At 37.7% G+C, this 20,179-nt stretch overlaps 1 protein-coding gene across 6 annotated transcripts in view; it reads left to right on the top strand.

Annotated features, from left to right (window-relative positions):
- The first annotated feature begins 1,632 nt into the window (after positions 1-1,632).
- The window catches only part of MIS18BP1 (MIS18 binding protein 1), a 58,577-nt gene continuing 40,030 nt past the window's right edge, over positions 1,633-20,179 (top strand). For 2 of the 6 annotated variants that reach the window (XM_042943069.1, XM_042943073.1), the window contains exons 1-4: positions 1,637-1,882; positions 5,552-6,186; positions 9,829-9,933; positions 10,155-10,639. In XM_042943069.1, coding sequence (XP_042799003.1) covers positions 5,646-6,186; positions 9,829-9,933; positions 10,155-10,639 — 1,131 coding nt within the window. In that variant the 5' untranslated portion in view covers positions 1,637-1,882; positions 5,552-5,645. Of the gene's footprint in view, positions 1,883-1,963; positions 1,983-2,514; positions 2,585-5,551; positions 6,187-9,828; positions 9,934-10,154; positions 10,640-20,179 lie in introns of those variants that run through there. The other 4 variants (XM_042943074.1, XM_042943071.1, XM_042943070.1 and 1 more) reach the window with 4 other exon arrangements.

The raw sequence follows: 20,179 nt of genomic DNA, 5'->3' as shown, positions 1-20,179 counted from the left end.
ACAGAAACTTAAGGAGGGCCCAACCAGGGCAGTATGTTGATGTCCCAGTGGACAGATGAACATTGTCCCTTGGCCTGTATGCCTTGTCATCACACTTTGTTATCCACAAACTGTTTTCTCCAGTTTTGTTTGTAAAATCATTAGTCATGCTTACATAAATCCCTGTTGCTGTTCACCCTGGAGTCTGGTAGGCACTAGCTACTCCTCAAAAGAAAAATGACTAATTAAAAAAATGAAAGTGTATATTTCTGAGAGTCTACTCTTAATATTTCAAGGTTCCTATTCTGGCTGAATGTGTGAGACATGGCCATCTCCATATCAGGCATAAAAACCTTTTATACTTCTATTTCTGATGCTTTGGAATATGAATGCCTATCCCCTCAAAGTCTCTCTGTCACACAAAATGCATTTCATACACTTTCATACATGTCATTTAACAGGTATCTTAAGTGTAGCTTTTCCCAGAAATCTGGTACAAATTCATGTCCAGCCATTTTCTCATTATGCTGCACAGACAGAAACTTCATTTTATCTATGTAGATTTGCTTTCCTCTCCTCGCCGAAACTGGTTTCTTCTCCTTACTTGCATTCATTTGCACGTTTTAAATTTTTATTTCGTATTCTGAATATTGTGTGTACAAGACTTAGTGGTTACAAGATTCAGACGAAGGGATTGCGAAAGTCACTTTAAAAAATCAATCCTTTATAACCATTTCAGTCCCGTGTTAACGGAGAAATGCGATATATGGTTCTAGGACGCTAAGGAATTTTCTTGGATGAGGCATAAACTCTCCTGTCCCGTTCTGACTTGTTGGGGAGCGGGCGGAGTTAATGGAGAGAAGATGCAGAATCGGAGCTGGAAGGGGTTTAGGACTGAAAACATTCGTCACTCCTCTGGCTCCTACTTCTCCGCCCCCAACACTGAAACAAGGAGCCCCGTACGATGCTTCCAGCCAGCGAATGCTTCTCGCCAGGGCGCTGAGGCGGAAGATGCACAACACTCCGCGGTCGTTAAGAGTACAGAATCACTGGGTGCAATCAATCTAAGGCAGGCTCAGTCTAAGTGACACTGTCACAAACTGCTTTGCAACCTCAGTCGTCAAGATTAAAACTTTTAGGATTCGATAAGATGAGGTTCAAAAAACATCACACTTCTTGGGGAAATAGTTCAGACTAAACATCCCATGGCAAGTTTAACTTTGCATTCAGTATATTATCCTCTCAAGAACAAAACGTTCTTTCTCGTTCTCAAATATCTGGCAGCCAGGGAGGGCTAAAAGCTCTCCGACGAACTCGGCAAGCTGCTCCTTCACACAGGTAAGCAACAGCGACGATACACCACGGGCTACCAAACCAGTAGGGTAGAAGAGTGGCCGAGAAAGGCCAAACTTAAAAAACCGCAGTAGCGCCGAAGAACGCAGCCGACGTCTGACGTAAGCCTTCCTGTCGCAGAGCATAACGGGAGGAGCGGCGGAACGCGCTGGTGGCGCGCGCCCTCTGTAAACGAAAAGAATTCTGCGGAAGACTAGAGCGGTGGTCTCGGTTCTCGTGGCAGCTTGGGGTTACCCACCTGTTGTGGAAACAGCACTGCGCACGCGGTACGGGCCGCCCCCCCTCCCCCCGCCAGTTTTCTTGAGTCGCACGGTGACGCCATTCCGGAGCGCGCCAATCAGGGCTGGCTGGAGGGCGGGCTCTTCAAATTTGAATTCCGAAACTTGTGTCAGAGAGCCTCGCTGAGGAAGTGAGGGTCACCTGTGGCCGGGCTACGGGGGGCTGGAGCCGACTTGGGCCAGAGGCGCGAGCCCTGGGGCGCCCGGCCCACCCCCGTGCGAAGCCAAGCCCGGACTGCCGCCTTCTAGCTCTATCAGGCTCTTCACCCAAGGTATGAACTCCTTGCTCTGCTTCCCTCGCCCCCTGCCATCGGTCCGCCTCTGGCGCTGAGGGTCCCAGCCCATCAACATTCTCGGTCCGCGTAGACTTCTGTAAGTTTTTAGCTTTGGTAGGAGTTTCACGACTACTCACTCATCCGTTGTGTACATATTTGTTGCGTGTCTACTGCAGTTATCAAGAGAGTAGACCACTATTCGTTCAGATTCGTTTTGTAAGTGAACGCTGTAGGCCTTTGTTCTAAAATCACTTCTAGCAAGAAAAAAAGCTTTACGTTAGAATGATTTGTGTGCGTCACTGCCCTGGGACCCCAAGATCCACAGTGCTATAGAAACCGTTGATCCATCGAGCTCATGTTTTTTTCTGGTTAAATTTCACATTGGTTGCAAACACATGTGGATATTAATAAAATTATTTAGAAAATGGAGGGCCCTTCATCCTCCTCTTCAAAGTTAAACACTGTTTACAATTTGGTATGATTCCAGATATTTCCCCCTATGCTTTTTGCTCGTGTGTGTTTACTGAAATGCAATTGTACGTCCTGTTCTGCTTCCTTTTTAATATATCCTAACTATATTCTTTGTCAGTACATATACAGGCATATATCTTTTTATTGAATATACAGAATTCGGTTGTATGGATGTAGCAGAATTTCATCCCATAGTGGTGAAGATCTAGATTATTTATAATTTCTCCGGTAAGTCAGTGAATATCCCTGTATAGTGCTTGTTTAAGAACTTGGGCTTGGCAGTCAGACTTAGGTCCTGCTCTGAATCGTTGTCAGTGGAACCTTGGGCACCTGTGCCTTAGTTTCCTCATCTTCAGAACTCTTAAGATTATTTGCTGTAAGGTTATGTAGTGTCTGACATATATGCAGTAAATATCCACTGTTATTGCTACTTACATATATTTGAATTCTTATGTAGTAGTTTCTGTAAGGAAAAAATTTAGAAGTGCAATTTCTTGAACAACAGCATGCACACCTGTATTTTGAAATTAATCTTTACCAATCTGCTAAACTTAAGAACTTCCACTGTTTAGTTTGTTTAGTTTCACTTATTAGTGAAATGAAGTGTCATTTGACTCCCTAGGTGGCCTTTTGTATTCTTTAGTAATTGCCTTTCGTGCCTTTTGGCCATTTTCTGTGTTGATCATTTTTAAAATTGATTCATTGGTCTCTTTGAATGTTATTTATATTATATGTCAAGTGCTGGGTCCCCCCACCTCCACCCCAAGTGTTATCATTTGCCAGTTAACTTAAAATTAGTTTCATTTTTCCCACCTCCACCTCCCAGTTTTGGTTGGTGTTCTTTGGGATTTTTGACTCTTTCCATTATAGTAATAATTCAATTACTGCTGCTACCATGACAGTAAATTCCTAGAAAAGCTTTTCATGTAATTTTGGGAAAAAGAGTAACAGTTACATTCAGAATCATTCATATCCATGATAATAACAGTTGTTTAGCCTTACTTATATATTTACATATGCTGTAAGTGCTCATAGCTAGATTTTTCATTTAATGATTTTCCATGCTTGTCTTTATTTTAATAAATAACAAATTTTAATTCGTACATCAGCATTTGCCAACATTCAGAGTAAATGACAAAGATCAGATTTTTCAAATAGTTTTAAGCACTTAGTGAAGCACAAGCATAACGTTTTAGAGTTCACCTTCCCTTCTCTAGTCCAAAAAGGAACTAACAGTTTCTTGCTAGCAATCTTTTGTTAGGTCAAGTATGTTTGGCCTTCAGGATACTGTTTTCCTCAACCTAGGAATGCCTGTCACTTGAATCCGCATCCTCTAGCATGTGTCTCTTCTATCAGAGTCTGAGCATCATAATCTGTTTTCTCTGTTTTGCTCTTTTTTAACCAGGAGGAGAATGGGGCTTTGAGTGTTTGGCCTCTAACAAGTGATTTCTTGTTTTCTTCTGTATCTGTTCTGCAAAGCTATAGGTCAGAAAATTCTAGGTAATTTTTTTCCCTCCACATCCTCTCTTTTACCAGCCACACTGAAACCACAGACAACTGTTGCCAACTCTTTGGACTTCTGCTGAGTTGCTGTTTATAACATAATGGGAAATAGGGGCTCCTAGGAATCTTCTGTGTCTTTTTTGGAGACGGGGGTGGAATTTGAGGTTTTTCAGAATCTTGACTGCTCATCTCCATGCTATAACATGCTTGAATTGGGAGGGAAGAGGTTGGGCAACATGCAAGAGGAGTTATATGCTGGTTCTTTAAGCCTTTCAGTAGGACCGTAGTTATCTGCCTTTAGATGAAAAAACTAATGTGTACGTCTACTACAGATTGGTCCTATTTTCAGTTCCACTAATTTATTTGTATTTTGTAATTCTGTTGAGCATTTCCTTAGGTTGTGAAGAATTGAGATTTTATAAACCTGCACATACTTTGCCTTTTTTTTTTTTTTTTTGTGCACTTGGCTCAATTTATGCACTTTCGATTTTGAGAGTTTAAAGTGAACTGCTAGTGAGTATTTTAACTCCCAGAACAGGATTCTTATCACTCACACATTGCCAAACACATAAATCTATGCATTAGTACATATTTACTGGATTAACATTTTGTGAAAGAGTTCAGTGATTTTTGTGTGACAGGGCTAGACCCAAGATAGCCTGCTTTGTCAGTTCTTGTTATTGAGGATTATTTCTTTTTTCTCTTAAAAACTATTGGATAAAATGCTATTTGTATATGAATTTTTATCTTGCATATTTCTCACAGAAGTTACTTAAGTAAAGATATTTGAGTCTTTGATATGACTACATTAATATTTTCTGTGGTAGGCTTTTTATGTTTATATGATGTCAAAGACTGGTTAGAATAGTTGTAAATTCAGCAATAGGAGATGCAGTAAGGTGAAATTAGTAAGTTCCAAGCACCTTGCGTGGAAATGTTTTATTTACTAAGTATTACAGAATGCAAGTGTATGGTTCATCACCTAGAATCTTAATTTCTAGGTGTGGGAAATAAAATGTGTTTATAAAAGCAAGCTAAAACAAGTCTAAGACCATGTATGCTCAAGTACATGATTGCCTCTAAAAATTGTAAATAGAATTAACTTTTAAAAATAATGAGTATAATTTACTTTTGATTTGAGGGTATTTCAACTAAAACCTCATAGTTAAAATGTTCTGCAGCATAACAAAATCAAGACGGGATGATTTAACTAAAAAATTGAATGAATTTTTCAGCTTTCATTAAGACATATCATCATAGTTGCTGCCTTAAATTTAAGTGCCTAAAGGGAAAAGTTATGTTTGTGAAATTTAATCCTTTATAGTCTAATATAGTACCATATGCAGATGTAATTTAATGCTTTTTGATGTAAATATTAGATTGGAATCTCCAGGACTTGAGGTTCAAGTATCTTTAAAAACCAGGTACTCAATATTCAGTTCTTAGTGTTCTTAAGTAGATGATTTGATGAATGCTGCTTTTTTTAGAGAAGTAAATTTAAAGACCAAACTGCTCATCTAAAATAATAATAAAATGAGTCTTTAACAAAAATATAAAACCTTAGATTTGTGAGCTATAGATTATCCAGTGTTGTTATGAACCACTTAAGCCTTAGTATAATATAATTATGGAAAGCAAATAATCTTTTTTGCATCAAAGCATGATAAAGGTTGATTTCACATTGAACTACAGGTTCCTCTGGGCCCCTGCTGAAAGTCTCCTATCCTGAAAACTGTGGTTAAGTGAATTATCTGTTAGAGAAAACTTATTGCTACTGTTTATCAAGATGATTGCAACACCTTTGAAACATCCAGGAATTCATTTGTCTTCAGAGACATCTTCTCAAAGAAGAAATATGCCTATGCATGCAGTCTTTTTTGACAGCATTCCTGCAGGCACACTTACTCCTGTAAAAGATTTGGCAAAATATCAGAACCCCTCTTTAAAATTGAATGACCATGAAAAAACTCATTTCCTAGAAATGACAAATTTTAATAATAAAAAAATATTTCATTCTACCATGCTAGCAGAGACTACCTCCTCTAACAGCTCTCTTGATATCAGTGTTATAAAGCCCAACAAGGATAGATTAAAAAATAAAGCAAACTATGAATCACCAGGAAAAATATTTCAAAGAATGAAAGAAAAAGTACTGCGTGACAAGCAAGAACAAGCGTCAGGCAACAGTAGTTTGTTGGAACCAGTGAAAAGTGAAAAGAAAATTTTCACTCCCAAAGGAGATGAGAAAAGAGTATTGCAGAATACCTGCGTCTGTGAAGAAAAGGAAAACAACATATCACTCCAATCAGATAACATTTCACCAAGAGGTTAGTTTTATTATGTGTTGGTTGAAAAGCTATAATGTGTTATTTTTATTATGTCTTATACTGTTGTGGGTACTCAAGATATAAGAGTGAACAAAGTGGACAAAAATCCCAGCCCTAACACATTCACATTCAGGTTGTGGGAGAGACAAATTTAAATTAGTAGTTTTTATGGTACAATAGAAGAGAAGTGCTATGGAAAGAAAAGCAGAGCAAGGATGATGGGGACAGTTGGAGTAGGTTGTAATTTTCCATGTGGTGATCAGGGTATGGTTCAATGAGAAGATGACATTTGAACCAAAACATTGAAGTAGGTGATAGATAGATACAGATGGATATCTTGGAGGAATTGGGAAGGATGATCCAGACAAAGTAACAGCTGGTACAAATGCCCTGAAATAGGAGCATTCCTCAAATTCAAGGACCAGTTATGAGATTAGTAAATCATAGAGTGAGTGCATAGAGGTGGGGAAGGGGGGCTAATTAAGGGTCAGATAATGTAAAGTGTTATAGATGAATGTAAGAGTTTGGGCTATTAGGTGAGCAAAGTAAGAAATCAGTGGAGGGTTCCAAGCTGATAAGTGACAAGATCTGATTCATTTTAAAAATATCACTCACTGTCGATTTGAAATAGTTACTGTAGTAATCTAGGTGAGAGATGGTGTTAGTTTGGTTTAGGTGGTAGCAGTGAAAATAATACGTGCTTGGATTCTGGGTGTATTTTGAAGGAAGAGCTCATAGGATGTGGAACATAAAAGATATAAAGGGTGGCTGTAGGGTGTTTTATGTTGTTTGGTTGGTTCTGGGTTGTTTTTTGGTTTTTTGGCTTTTTGTTTTTTTGTTTGTTTGTTTGTTTTTTGCCCGAGTAACTGGAAGGATAGAGTGGTTTAACTGAAATGGAATAGACAGGGCAGGGGGCTCTGTAATTACATTTTTGGTATGTTAATTTTGCTATATCTATTAAAAATTGAAGTGTAGATGTGAATTAACACTTCTGAAAAAATTCGTTGGAATTTAGAGAAGTGGTTCAGGTGAGAAAAATACACTTGGGAATTATTAGCACCTAAATGGTATTTAAAGAGATTAAAGGAGATCATCAAGGAGTAAGTGTAAAAAGAGAAACATTCAGTGATGAATCCTGGAGCACCCCAAAATTTGGAATTTCAAATAAAAGATAGTAGTGAAGACCACGAGAAGAAGATGAGGAAGAAGAAAAACCAAGAGTGATACTTTGGAAGCCAAAGGAACAAAATGCTTGAAGGAAGGAGTCTTTGGCTGTATCTAATGCTGCTAATGAGTGAAGTAAGATAAAGGCTGAGATTTGAATGCTGGATTTAGCAACATGAGGGTCATTGGTGGCTTTAATAAGGGGAGTTTGGTGAAGTGATAGGAGCAAAAACATGATTCAAGAGGGTTCAAGAGAGAATGTGAGGGAGAGAAATTGACAGTGGTGAATATAGATAACTCTTAGAAGACAGCAGAGAAATATGGGCAATATGGTTTTAAAATATTGTTTTTAATGTATGATGAAAGAACATTTTTGTATGCTATTGGAAATGATCCAGTAGGGAAGGAAAAACTAAAATTGGTAGTATGATACCCTTGAGTAGTTGAAAGGGAACTGAATCTAAAAGTGGAGATTTTGGCCTTAGCAAGAAACATAAACAGACCATAAATCAAACAAGAAGATAGGCAGTGTTGTATGGAGAAATAATCTGAAGTACACAGTAAAGTCATCAGCTGAGAGTAAGCATGGGAAGCAGGCATTAAAGTTTGAGGAGGTGGAGGTTTGAATAATGCAGGAGAATGGAAGAGTCTAGGCCTAAATTTGATTTCTTGGGTAACATTAAGGACCTGCTTGAAACTTGTGAGCATGAATTTAAATGAGAGCAATAAATATGGTTATGAGTTTTCCTCCAGCCCTATTTAGCTGCACAGATGCTGCTCAGGAGCAGGCAGAGAGTTGGATTTTATCAGGATTGTAATTTTATCAGATAGGATGAAGAGGACAAAGGTGGTATGTAAGGGCACCATGAAATTTAAGTTAGTTATATAAAGAGGACCTGAAGGAAATGAGGAAGTATAAAGAAGTGTAGGGTGTTGTTAGGATAGTCGTTGGATTTGAGAGAATAATCTGGGAAGATAGGAAGTGGTCAGAATCTGAGACATTTGAAGTTGAGATTTTTAATGAGTTACAGTAATTGATAAATATGTTTTATATGGATTTATCTCATAATCCTTTCAGCAGACACTATGGGTAGATGCTCATTTAATAGTCTAGGAAATGGGGCTTACAAAAAGGTTATGTCTGCTCTGTGTATGACATATGATAAGCGATGGGCTAAGAATTAATACAGGTGTGTATTTGAAAGCCCATGCTCTTTACTGCACAATAGATTGTGGATATACTGTTGTATTTCAAAGACAGTGTTATATTTTAACACAAAAAGAGTTTTCTAAGGGAGCTTAAGATAGAGGTAGGGGAATACACAAAATCTGATTCATACAGTCTTGGAGAAAAGGGAGTAGCAAATGAAATAATGCACATTAAAACATATTTTATTTGTCAAGTGGAACTAGAGAGGAAGAAACAACTCATTGCTTTGAGAATCTGATGACTCTTTCCCCAGAAAATGCACGTATATACAAACACAAATTTCGTATGTAATTTCAGAGACTTTTTAAATAGTCTACATGAACTTTGTACTCTAAAATAAATGACCCAGATTCTATAGCCTGTTATATCTGATTGAATTACCTGTTTGTCTTTACTACATTGCCTTGCCATTTCTAATAGAATGAGCTAAAGAAATAGAAACTTATCCTTTTATGACACACATCATTATGATAAAAGTCTTCATATTAAGATTTCTAAGACTAAAGCTACATACTTAAGCAAAGTCACCACCAATTTTTTTCAATCATAATATTTGAAATTAAACATATAAAATAAAATAATTGATTTTTTCCTCCAGTTTTAAGTCTGTTACCTTCTCCTCTTTATGTAAAAGAAACTCAACCATCAAGAAATAAAACTTAAACCATCTAGGATGCAAAGTAGAATAAAATGTAAGCAATACAATTAGTCCGTACTTGTCTAGTTGATAAGCCTACCAGATTTTTGCCTTTGAAGGCTTACTAAAGAGATGTCAGAGGGGTATAAATTATGGTTGTGTCTGCTATTGAGTCACAACATTTCAACTTTTAACATATAAGCCACAACTCTTCGGCCGTTCTTTCAACATTTGAGAAATTTACAGCAACCAGAAGCAGAATCAGAATATTCAAGACTGGATGGTACTTCATATATAATCTTAAGATATACCTATCTGATTTGTTGCAGCACCAGAATTGTATTCCAGATCTCTAAGCTTCTAAGTCCAGTAATATACTTTTGTCTAGAGCTGGCAAGTTATAACATGTAGAGTTTAGAAAAAGTTCTTTCTTGGTGTAATGTAGATAGAATGTGATGAAGGCATGAAAAAACAGAATGAGAAATGGAACTCCTATGTTACAGAAGTGTACTATATTGATCTGATCATTATTGAATGTAACTCTTTAAGACTTTAAGAAGGCTTTTTTTCTTCTCAATGACTAATATAATTCAATTTCCTCTTTCTTTAAAAAAAAAAAACTCAACCTCAGTGCAAGAAGTTCCTCTAGAATCATCAAATAGTACTTTCCTTCCGATAAAGCAAAAGATTCAATGTCAGCAGGAAAAGAAAGCACCTCTGCATAATTTAACTTATGGTAAAGTGCTTTTTGTTTTGTTCAATGTATAGTTAAATGTTCTGGATAATTATTCTCCGGCGTAGGCAATCCATTTCAAAGAAACACTGGGCAGAAGGGTGGAGCATTCCTAACCTGAAGACTTCTTTCATATATAAATGGTTTTATATTATTCTATTTCTCTCTTTTAATTTCATTTGATTCTTCTCTAAATTTTGTTTGGCTTTGTATTTTTTTTGCAGAGATTCCATTTCTGAACCAAGAACATGAAAATGTTTCAGCTGCAGGATTCTCAAACAAGACATTACCTAGAACTCAGTTGGATAAACAAATTCTTCACTCAAAGGAGAATACATTTGTAACCACTAAGTCTAAAAAGGACACCTTTGTTTTAGAAGGTGTTGATTCTATCATTGAAAAATCCCAAAATACTACTGTTGAGACTCTAAATACTAACTGTGTTCCTGTTAAAAATGATGATCAGTTAATGGTTTCTGATAGTAAAGTGGCAACAAAAAGGACTTCACAACAGGAAATTAAGGAAGGAAATGAGAACTCAGTGCCCAGAGAGACCGATCTTCTGGGTTCCATGAATGATACATGTAAAATCGTGCTTGCAACTCCAAGATTTCATATAACAATACCTCAGAAATCAAAAAGAAATGCTTCAAATCGTTCTCTTCCAAGTACACCTCAAACTCTTTCAAATGAAGTTAAAGAAATTAAGGTAGGAAAACTGAAGGCCAATGTACATTTGTGTTTTTACCCTCATTCTTCAAGAGCTTGAGCTCCTAAGCTCTCTCATTAACAGTTTCATGTTTCATTATTATTTAGTGTAGAGGCAGGGTGCTCTAGTGAAAAGTGCAGTGGGTTGAAAGTAAGAGAATCCAAGTGTTAAGTTTTAACTTTGCTCTATTATCAGTTGTATCATCTTCAACGGTTTACTTATTCCCTTTGGGGATGAACACTGAGTTCATTTCTTATTTTTTTGTTTATTTGTTGTTGTTGTTTTCCTGATTCTTGGGTACTATTAACAGCTATTAAAAGAGAAAGGTATTAGAGGTGCCTGGGTGGCTTAGTTGGTTAAGTGTCCAACTTTGGCTCAGGTCATGATCTTGCGGTTTGTGAGTTCAAGCCCCATGCCTGGAGCCCATTTCAGAATCTGTGTCTGCCCTTCCCTGCCTCACACTCTGTCTCTCTCGCCTTCAAAAAAATAAACATTAATTTTTTTTTTAAAGAAAAGAATTATAGCATCTGAATATTTGAGAATTTTTCCTGTTGTAAAGTAATATAGAATGATCATTAAAACACTTTAGGCCATCACACTATGTTATATTAGGATAAATTCTCTGAATGAAGTGGAATGGAAATCCAAGTTCAAGGAGAAAGATTCAGTGTACATTTGTGGTTCTATTTCTAGATTCTGGATTCTGTTCCATTGATCTGAGTGTCTGTTTTTGTGCCAGTACCATACTGTCATGATGATTACAGCTTTGTAACATCACTTGAAGTACGGGATTGTGATGCCTCCTGCTTTGGTTTTCTTTTTCAAGATTTCTTTGGCTATTCGGGGTGTTTTCTGGTTCCATACAAATTTCAGGATTGTTTGTTTTAGCTCTGTGAAGAATGTTCGTATTACTTTCATAGGGATCATGTTGAATATGTAGATTGCTTTTGGTAGTATCAACATTTTAACAATGTTTGTTCTTCTTATCCAGGAGCGTGGAATATTTTTCCATTCTTTTGTGTCTTCAGTTTCTTTCATAAACTTTCTATAGTTTTTAGTATAAATTTTTCACCTCTTTGGTTAAGTTTATTCCTAGGTATTTTATGGTTTTTGGTACAATTGTAAATGGGATCGATTCCTTGATTTCTCTTTCTTCATTGTTGCTTCATTGTTGGTGTGTAGGAATGCAACCGATTTCTGTGTATTGATTTTATATCCTGCAACTTTCCTGAATTCATGGATCAATCTAGCAGGGTTTTGGTGGAATCTTTTGGGTTTTCCATATAGAGTATCATGTCATCTGTGAAGAGTGAAAAGTTTGACTTCCTCCTGGCTGATTTGGATACCTTTTATTCCTTTGTGTTGTCTGATTGCCGAGGCTAAGACTTCAAGTACTACGTTGAATAACAGTGGTGATAGTGGACATCCCTGTCATGTTCCTGACCTTAGGGGGAAAGCTCTCAGTTTTTCCCCATTGAGGATGATATTAGAGGTGGGTCTTTCATATATGGCTTTTATGATCTTAAGGTATGATCCTATACCTACTTTCTTGAGGATTTTTATCAAGAAAGGGTGCTGTATTTTCTCAAATGCTTTCTCTGCATCTATTGAGAGGATCATGTGGTTCTTGTCCTTTCTTCTATTGATGTGATGTATCAAATTGATTGTTTTATGGATATTGAACCAGCCCTGCATCTCAGGTATAAACCCATTAATCGTGGTGAATAATTCTTTTAATGTATTGTTGGATCCTGTTGGCTACTATCTGGTTGAGGATTTTTGCATCCATGTTAATCAGGGAAATTGGTCTATTGTTCTCTTTTTTAGTGGGGTCTTTGTCTTGTTTTGGAATCAAGGTAATGCTGGCTTCCTAGAAAGAGTTTGGAAATTTTCCTTCCATTTCTTTGTGGAACAGCTTCAAGAGAATAGATGCCAACTCTCCTTTAAATGTTTGGTAGAATTCCCCTGGAAAGCCATCTGGCCCTGGACTCTTGTTTTTTGGGAGATTTTTTATTACTAATTTGACTTCTTTACTGGTTATGGGTCTGTTCAAATTTTCTATTTCTTCCTGTTTCAGTTTTGGGAGTTTATATGTTTCCAGGAATTTGTCCATTTCTTCCAGATTACCCAAAATATTGGCATATAATTGCTCATAATATTCTCTTAATATTGTTTGTATTTCTGCTGTGTTGGTTATGATCTCTCTTCTTTCATTCTTGATTTTATTTATTTGGGTCCTTTCTTTTTTCTTTTGATCAGACTGGCTAGGGGTTTATCAATTTTGTTAATTCTTTCAAAGAACTAGTTCCTGGTTTCACTGATCTGTTGTACTGGGTTTTTTGTTTGTTTGAATAGCATTGATTTCTGCTGTAATCTTTACTATTTCCTGTCCGCTGCTGGTTTTGGGTTTTATTTGCTGTTCTTATACCTCCTTAAAGTGTAAGTTTAGGTTGTGTATCTGAGACCTTTCTTTCTTCTTTAGGAAGGCATGGATTGCTATATACTTTCCTCTTATGACCGCCTTTGCTGCGTCCCAGAGTTTTTAGGCTGTGGTGTTATCATTTTCATTGGCTTCCATGTACTTTTTAATTTCCTCTTTAACTTCTTGGTTAGCCCTTCATTCTTTAGTAGGATGTTCTTTAGTGTCCAAGTATTTGTTATCTTTCCAAATTTTTTCTTGTGGTCGATTTTCGATTTTGAGTTTTGTAGTGTTGTGGTCTGAAAATAAGCACAGTATGATCTTGAAATTTTTGTATTTGTTGAGAGCTGATTTGTGACCCAGTATGTCATCTATTCTGGAGAATGTTCCATGTGAACTCAAGAAGATGTGTATTCTGCTGCTTTAGGATGAAATGTTCTGAATGTATCTGTTAAGTCCATCCAGTGCAGTATGTCATTCAAAGCCATTGTTTCCTTATTGATTTTCTGTTTAGATGATCTGTCCATTGCTGTAAGTAAGGTGTTAAAGTTCCCTACTATTATGGTATTACTATCAATGAGTTTCTTTATGTTTGTAATTAATTTATTTATATATTTGGGTGCTTTCATGTTTGGAGCATAAATGTTTACAATTGTTAGACCTTCTTGGTGGATAGACCCCTTAATTGTGATATAATGCCTTTCTTCATCTCTCTGTTACAGTCTATTTTAAAATGTAGATTGTCTGATATAAGTATGGCTACTCCAGCTTTCTTTTGATGACCATTAGCATGATAGGTGGTTTTCCATCTCCTTACTTTCAATCTGAAGGTGTCTTTAGGTCTAAAGTGGGTCTTTTGTAAACAGCATATAGATGGATCTTGTTTTCTTATCCATTCTGTTACCCTGTGTCTTTTGATTGGAGCATTTAGTCCATTGACGTTTAGAGTGGGGACTAAAAGATATGAATTCATTACCATTATGTTGTCTGTAGAGTTGGGAGTTTCTGGTGGTGTTCTCTGGTCTTTCTAGTTTTTGTTGCTTTTGGGCTTTTGGTTTTTTTGTTTTGTTTTGTTTCATCTCTTCTCCCCTCAGAGAGTCCCCCTTAAAATTTCTTGCAGGGCTGGTTTAGTGGTCATGAACTCCTTTGTTTTTGGTCTGGGAAACTTTTAATCTCTCCTTCTATTCTGAATGACAGCCTTAGTGGGTAAAGAATTCTTGGCTGCATATTTTTTCCGAATCAGCGCATTGAATATATCCTGCCACTCCTTTCTGCCTGCTAAGGTTCTGTGGATAGGTCTGCTCTGAACCTGATCTGTCTTCCTTGTAGGTTAAGGACTTTGTTTCCCTTGCTGCTTTCATTATTCTTTCCTTGCCTGAGTATTTTGTGAATTTGACTATGATATGCCTTGTTGATGGTCAGTTTTTGTTGGATCTAATGGGAATTCTCTTTGCTTCCTGGATTTTAATGTCTTGTGTTTCCCCAGGTTAGGAAAATTTTCTGCTATCATGTGCTCACATAACCCTTTTACCCCTTTCTCTCTCTCTCTCCATCTTCTGGAACCCCTGTGATTTTGACGTTACTCCTTTTTAATGAGTCACTGAGTTCTCTAATTCTTATATCATGCTATTTTGCCTTAGTCTCCCTCCTTTGTTCTGTTCATTATTCTCTATAAGTTTGTCCTCTATATCACTGACTTGCTCCTCTACTTCCTCCATCCTTGCCACCATGGCATCCATTTAAAAATGCAGCTCTGGGGCGCCTGGGTGGCTTGGTCGGTTAAGCGTCCAACTTCAGCTCAGGTCACGATCTCACAGTCCGTGAGTTCGAGCCCCGCATCGGGCTCTGTGCTGACAGCTCAGAGCCTGGAGCCTGCTTCCGATTCTGTGTCTCCCTCTCTCTCTGACCCTCCCCCGCTCATGCTCTGTCTCTCTCTGTCTCAAAAATAAATAAACGTTAAAAAAAAATTTAAAAATGCAGCTCAGTTATAGCATTTTTATTTCATCCTGACTTTGACTTGTTTTAACTCCACAGAATGGGATTCTATGCTATTTTCAACACCAGCTAGTATTCTTATTATCATGATTCTAAATTCTGGTTCAGACATCTTGCTTGTATCTGTGTTGATTTAGTCCCTGGCTGTCATTTCTTTCTGTTCTTCCTTTTGGGGTGAATTCCTTCATTTTGTCATTTTGAAGGGAAAAAAGGAATTAATAAAGTAAAAAAAAAATTAATAAAAAACAGCACAAAAAAATCAAATAAATGATGCTAGATCCTAGGTGTGATTTGGTCTGGTTGTGAAAGAAGCTTGACAGAGAAAAAAGGGAAAGAAAAGGAAAATGGAAAATGTTTGAAAATTTTAAAAAAGGAAAACAGTAAACTAGAATAAAATGAAGTGATGAAAGTAAAATAGAATGTAAAAAATTTACAAAAAAATAAAAAATATAGTAGAAAAAATTTAAGAAAAATCTTTTAAATAAAAACGGAAATTAAAAGTAAATTTTTTCTCTTTCTGTGTTAAAGAATAAGAAAAAAAGAAAAAAAATTGAATAGATGGACCATAAATATAATGAAATACGATTGAAATTACATCCTGTTTCCCCTAGAAGTCAAACTATGAAGCACTTAATAGTCTGTAAACTAAGCAGAAGGAGAGACTTGTGTTCTTCAAGAACGAGGTTGGCCTAGTTGGGCGGGACTTAGTGTAATGGCTCTGTTCTCTACCAGATGGTGCTGCTTAGCTTACTGGGGTGGATTGTTATGGAAGATGTAGGCATGTATGTGCATGCATGGGAGGGCTGAAAATGGCATCACCCAGCTACCCAGTCTCTAGTATCAGAACTCTGTGCTCTCCCCTACCGGTAATCAAGCATCCTTCCTTTGCCTCCAGTTTCCATACATTCCTCGCTTCTACAGTGTCCGTGACCATGCCATCAGGCTGCCAGGAGGCACCTCCTCCTAAGTTTTATCATAAGTGGGGCTGTATTTCTCAACCCCCCCTCACTTCTGAGGGACTGCAGCTTTGACCTCCCTCTCAGACCCCCTGGGGGAGGGTCTTACTGAGCAATGACTGGGTGCAGGCCTGCCCCGAGTTTCATTCGTGAGATTATGCTGCTGCCAATGCCCAGAGACTGTGGCTGGGTGCCAGCTTGCCCCAGAAAAAGTTCATGTGATTATGTAGCAGCAGCGTTTCAGGGATTATGGCAAATCACAACATACATTTGGTACCGGACTTCCCCCTTAACATCCTTCTTCCAACACCAGCAGATGTGCTTGTTCTCCAGGGTCCCCTGGGACCTTTGCCTACAGCATCTACCAGATGTTCTCCCAGAGGGGAACTGCCACTCTTTATGTGGCCCGAGGAGCCCTTGGACCTTGCTCTCTGTTCCTGGGGATTTGCCCTTCCCACCAGACCACTGCCAGGTATTGAGCTGCAGAGTTCAGACTCTGTGCTCCCCCTGTTTATAGAGTCTTAATGGAATTTAAACCTTCTTCTTTCTGCTTTCTTCCTTTTTTTGTTCAGTCCCTTGTGGCTGTTTCACTCTTCCAGTTACTCTCCAGGTGCTTTCAGGGTGGGGGGTGCTTTTCCTGTACTCTCCCCTGTCTCCGTCTTTTCTCCACAAGCAAAAACAGCTCCCTGACCTCTGCGGCTTCTCTCTCCCCGAGATCACCTCTCCATGCTGCAGTGTGCTTGCCGAGTTCTGTGGTTTAGGTTGTACAATTGTTGTGTTAATCCTCAAATCAGTTTCCTACGTGTACAAGATGGTTTAGTGTTGATCTGGCTGCATTTCAGGGATGAGAGATGCAAAAAAACTTCTGTGCTGTTCTACCATCTTGGCCCCTTAGAGATTACTTTAAAATAAAATCTTTAAAAAATAAATAAATAAAATAAAATAAAATCTTAAAAAAAAATAAATCCTATCTAAATTGAAAGTGTGATGTAACATAGTTTTATATTTCAGTGTATTCTTAGAAGTTGCATTATTCACAAATATTTAGACTTACAATGAAAATTTTTAGATTTTGCTTTAAAAACATGTGAGATGGGTTGAGCAAAAAAGTTTGAGGACAACTGTAATGGGAGATCCCACAGCACAAATACTATCATTGCTACAGTGCTGTTGATCTTACTACGAGAAGACTAAGCCTCCCAAGACTCTTATCTCTATACAGTTCTATACATCCCCTAATTCTGACACTATCTCTCACTCATCTCCAGTTATCCAAACATTACATTGTACCCTCTTGAACTCAAGGTATGTCATTAGCAAAATCTTATATTCTCAGTCTTCTGTGAACTTTTCTTAACTTTGCTATAACCAGAATATGACTTCTTAAATGGTGGTTCTTTTTTCTCCCATATCCCACATTGTCGGACCTAGAGATGATATAATATGCCTCTTTTGTTCCTCATTACGGTTTCAGGCCATTTTCCTTCTTTGTCTTTAACAGAAACCCTCCCCTGCCCCAGCTTCTTTGATGTATGTGCTGTAAAACTTTATTGATCCTGTTCCTCTTTTTGTGGTCACATAAAATACAATATAGTCATGTTGCATGACTATTGAAGTGTTTAATACCTGTTACTTTTTCCTCTGTTACTACTTCTGTCATCAACTCTGGTGACACCAACATCCATATTGATAATCCATCCAGCCTCCTTGAATTATTATTATTTTTTTTTATATTTTTAAAGTTTATTTATATGGATAGAGTGAACAGGAGAGGGGCAGAGAGGGGGAGAGAGAGAATTCTAAGCAGGCCCTGCCCTGTCAGCGTGGAGCCTGACACAGGGCTCGAACTCATGAACTGTGAAATCATGACCTGAGCTGAAGCCAAGAGTTGGACACCCAATTGACTGAGCCACCCAGGTGCCCCCGGCCCCCTTAAATTCTTGATCTTAAGCGACCTTTCCCTTATCCACTATTCTAGTCACATCATACCTTGTCTTTGCCAGTACCTGCACCAGATTTTCAGTTTCAAGCATCCTGCTCTCACCAACTCCTATCTTTCTAGACAATTCTACCCCTACCACTCTTCTTCCCCCACTATCAATACTCTACCTAAGGCAATCTTTAGTCCATCAACTCTCTCGTCCTCATTTCCCTCTTTACCTGACACAAATTCCATGGCCTTATTATTATAACCATTCTTTTGATTTAACTTTTAGTTCTCTATTGCTTTTCTTTCTGTCCCCTTTTAACAAAGTTGTGACCTTAGTTAAAATTATCTCTTCTTTTGCTATATACCTATATCTAAGAAGCAGCAGCTGGAACAAAATGCACAACCATACTGACTGGTCTCATTTTAAATTTGACAACAAACCTCAAGTGGACTCTCAATATTGCATATCAGTCCTGCTACACTTCACTTGTCAATCCACCCTACACTCTGACTTTCATAGAATAATATTTCATGCTCTTTCTCTCTTAAGATCGCCAAATCTCTCTCCTCCTCATTCTCAACTTATTGAGAGCCTTATATTCCCATTATTAAATCTGCCAATCTACTTACTGCTTCATCTACATATTCTGCTTTCCCTTCTGTTATATGAACAATTTGTGCTCCCATTTCTTTTATTTTTTAATTTTTTTTAATGCTGATTTATTTTTAAGAGAGAGAGAGAGTACAAGCAGGGGAAGAACAGAGAGAGAGGAAGACACAGAATCTGAAACAGGCTCCAGGCTTTGAACTGTCAGCACAGAGCCTGATGCAGGGCTTGAACTCAGGAACCATGAGGTCATGACCTGAGCCAAATTCAGACGCTCAACTGACTGAGCCACCCAGGCGCCCCTTGTGCTCCCTTTTCAAGGCCAGTTCATTTCCTCTTACCACCTAAAAGATTTTGTCCCTCTCATTATCCCCTTGTTTCCTCTCTTTTGGATCATTCCATTAGCATAGAAACGTGTGGAAACGTGGCTTGCATTTTATTTTATTTTTTTAAGTTTATTTTAAGAGAGAAAGAGAGCACAAGCAGGGAAGGGGTAGAGAAAGAATCCCAAACAGGGTCCTCACTGTCAGTGCCAACCCCGGCATGGGGCTTGAACCCACAAACCATAGGATCATGACCTGAGCTGAGACCAAAGGATGCTTAATTGACTGAGCCACCCAGGTGCCCCATTTTTTTTTTAAGTTTATTTATCTATTTTGAGAGAGAGAGCACAAGCAGGGGAGGGGCAGAGCCTGCATTTAAAAAAAAAAACAAAAAACAAAACTAAGCCCACCTTCCTTTTACTCCCTATCCCATTTCATCTACCATCCAATTTTTGTTTGTTTCTACTTAACTGCAAAACACCTTGAAAGAGTTATATGTATTCACAGTTTTCATTTCTTCTCATTCCCTCTTAAATATGTTCCACTTTGGACATTTATAATCACCCCTCCATTAAAGTTGTCCTTTTTAGACTCACCAGTAATCTCCTTATCACCAAGCCCAATGGTTATTATTTCTTACTGTTACATTGCTTACAAAGGTTTAACACAGTGAATCAAAACATCCTTCTTAAAATGTATCACTTTTTTTTTTTTTTTTAATTCAGGATATTTCACTCTTGATTTTCTATTATCTCACTGGCCATTTTTCTCATTCCCCTTTGCTGCTTCCTCTTGTCACAACCCGTAATGTTGGAATTCCCCCAAATCAGTCCTAGAAACTGACTCTCTAGTATCTATTCACACTTACAAGACTCTATATCCAGTGCTATAGCTTTAAATTCCATTTCTCTGCTGATAGTTCCCAAATACATGTCTCCAGTCCAGAACATTCTCCTGAATCCCACACTCACATATTCAGTTGTCTGTATGACTTCTTCATTGAGATCTAATAGGAATTTTAGATTTAATATGATTTGTTCCCCCCCAAAACTTCTCTGTTTTTTTTTAATATTAGTACATAGTAATACCATTTCCCCAAATACTTAGGTTAAAAATTTTTAGATTTACTTGAGACTCTTGTTTTTCTCTTATACACCACATCCAAACCTTGAGGAAATCCTCTTGATTCTGCTGTCCTGAATTTGGCCACTTCTCACTATCCAATCACTGCTTAGTGGTCCAGAGCACTATAATTTCTTGTATTATATATGTACACTAATGGTCTCCCTGCTTCCTCTGTTGCCTCCCTC

This window comes from Panthera leo, chromosome B3 (assembly GCF_018350215.1).
Source record: "Panthera leo isolate Ple1 chromosome B3, P.leo_Ple1_pat1.1, whole genome shotgun sequence".
NCBI lineage: Eukaryota > Metazoa > Chordata > Mammalia > Carnivora > Felidae > Panthera > Panthera leo.
This window is presented reverse-complemented; position numbering and strand designations above follow the sequence as displayed.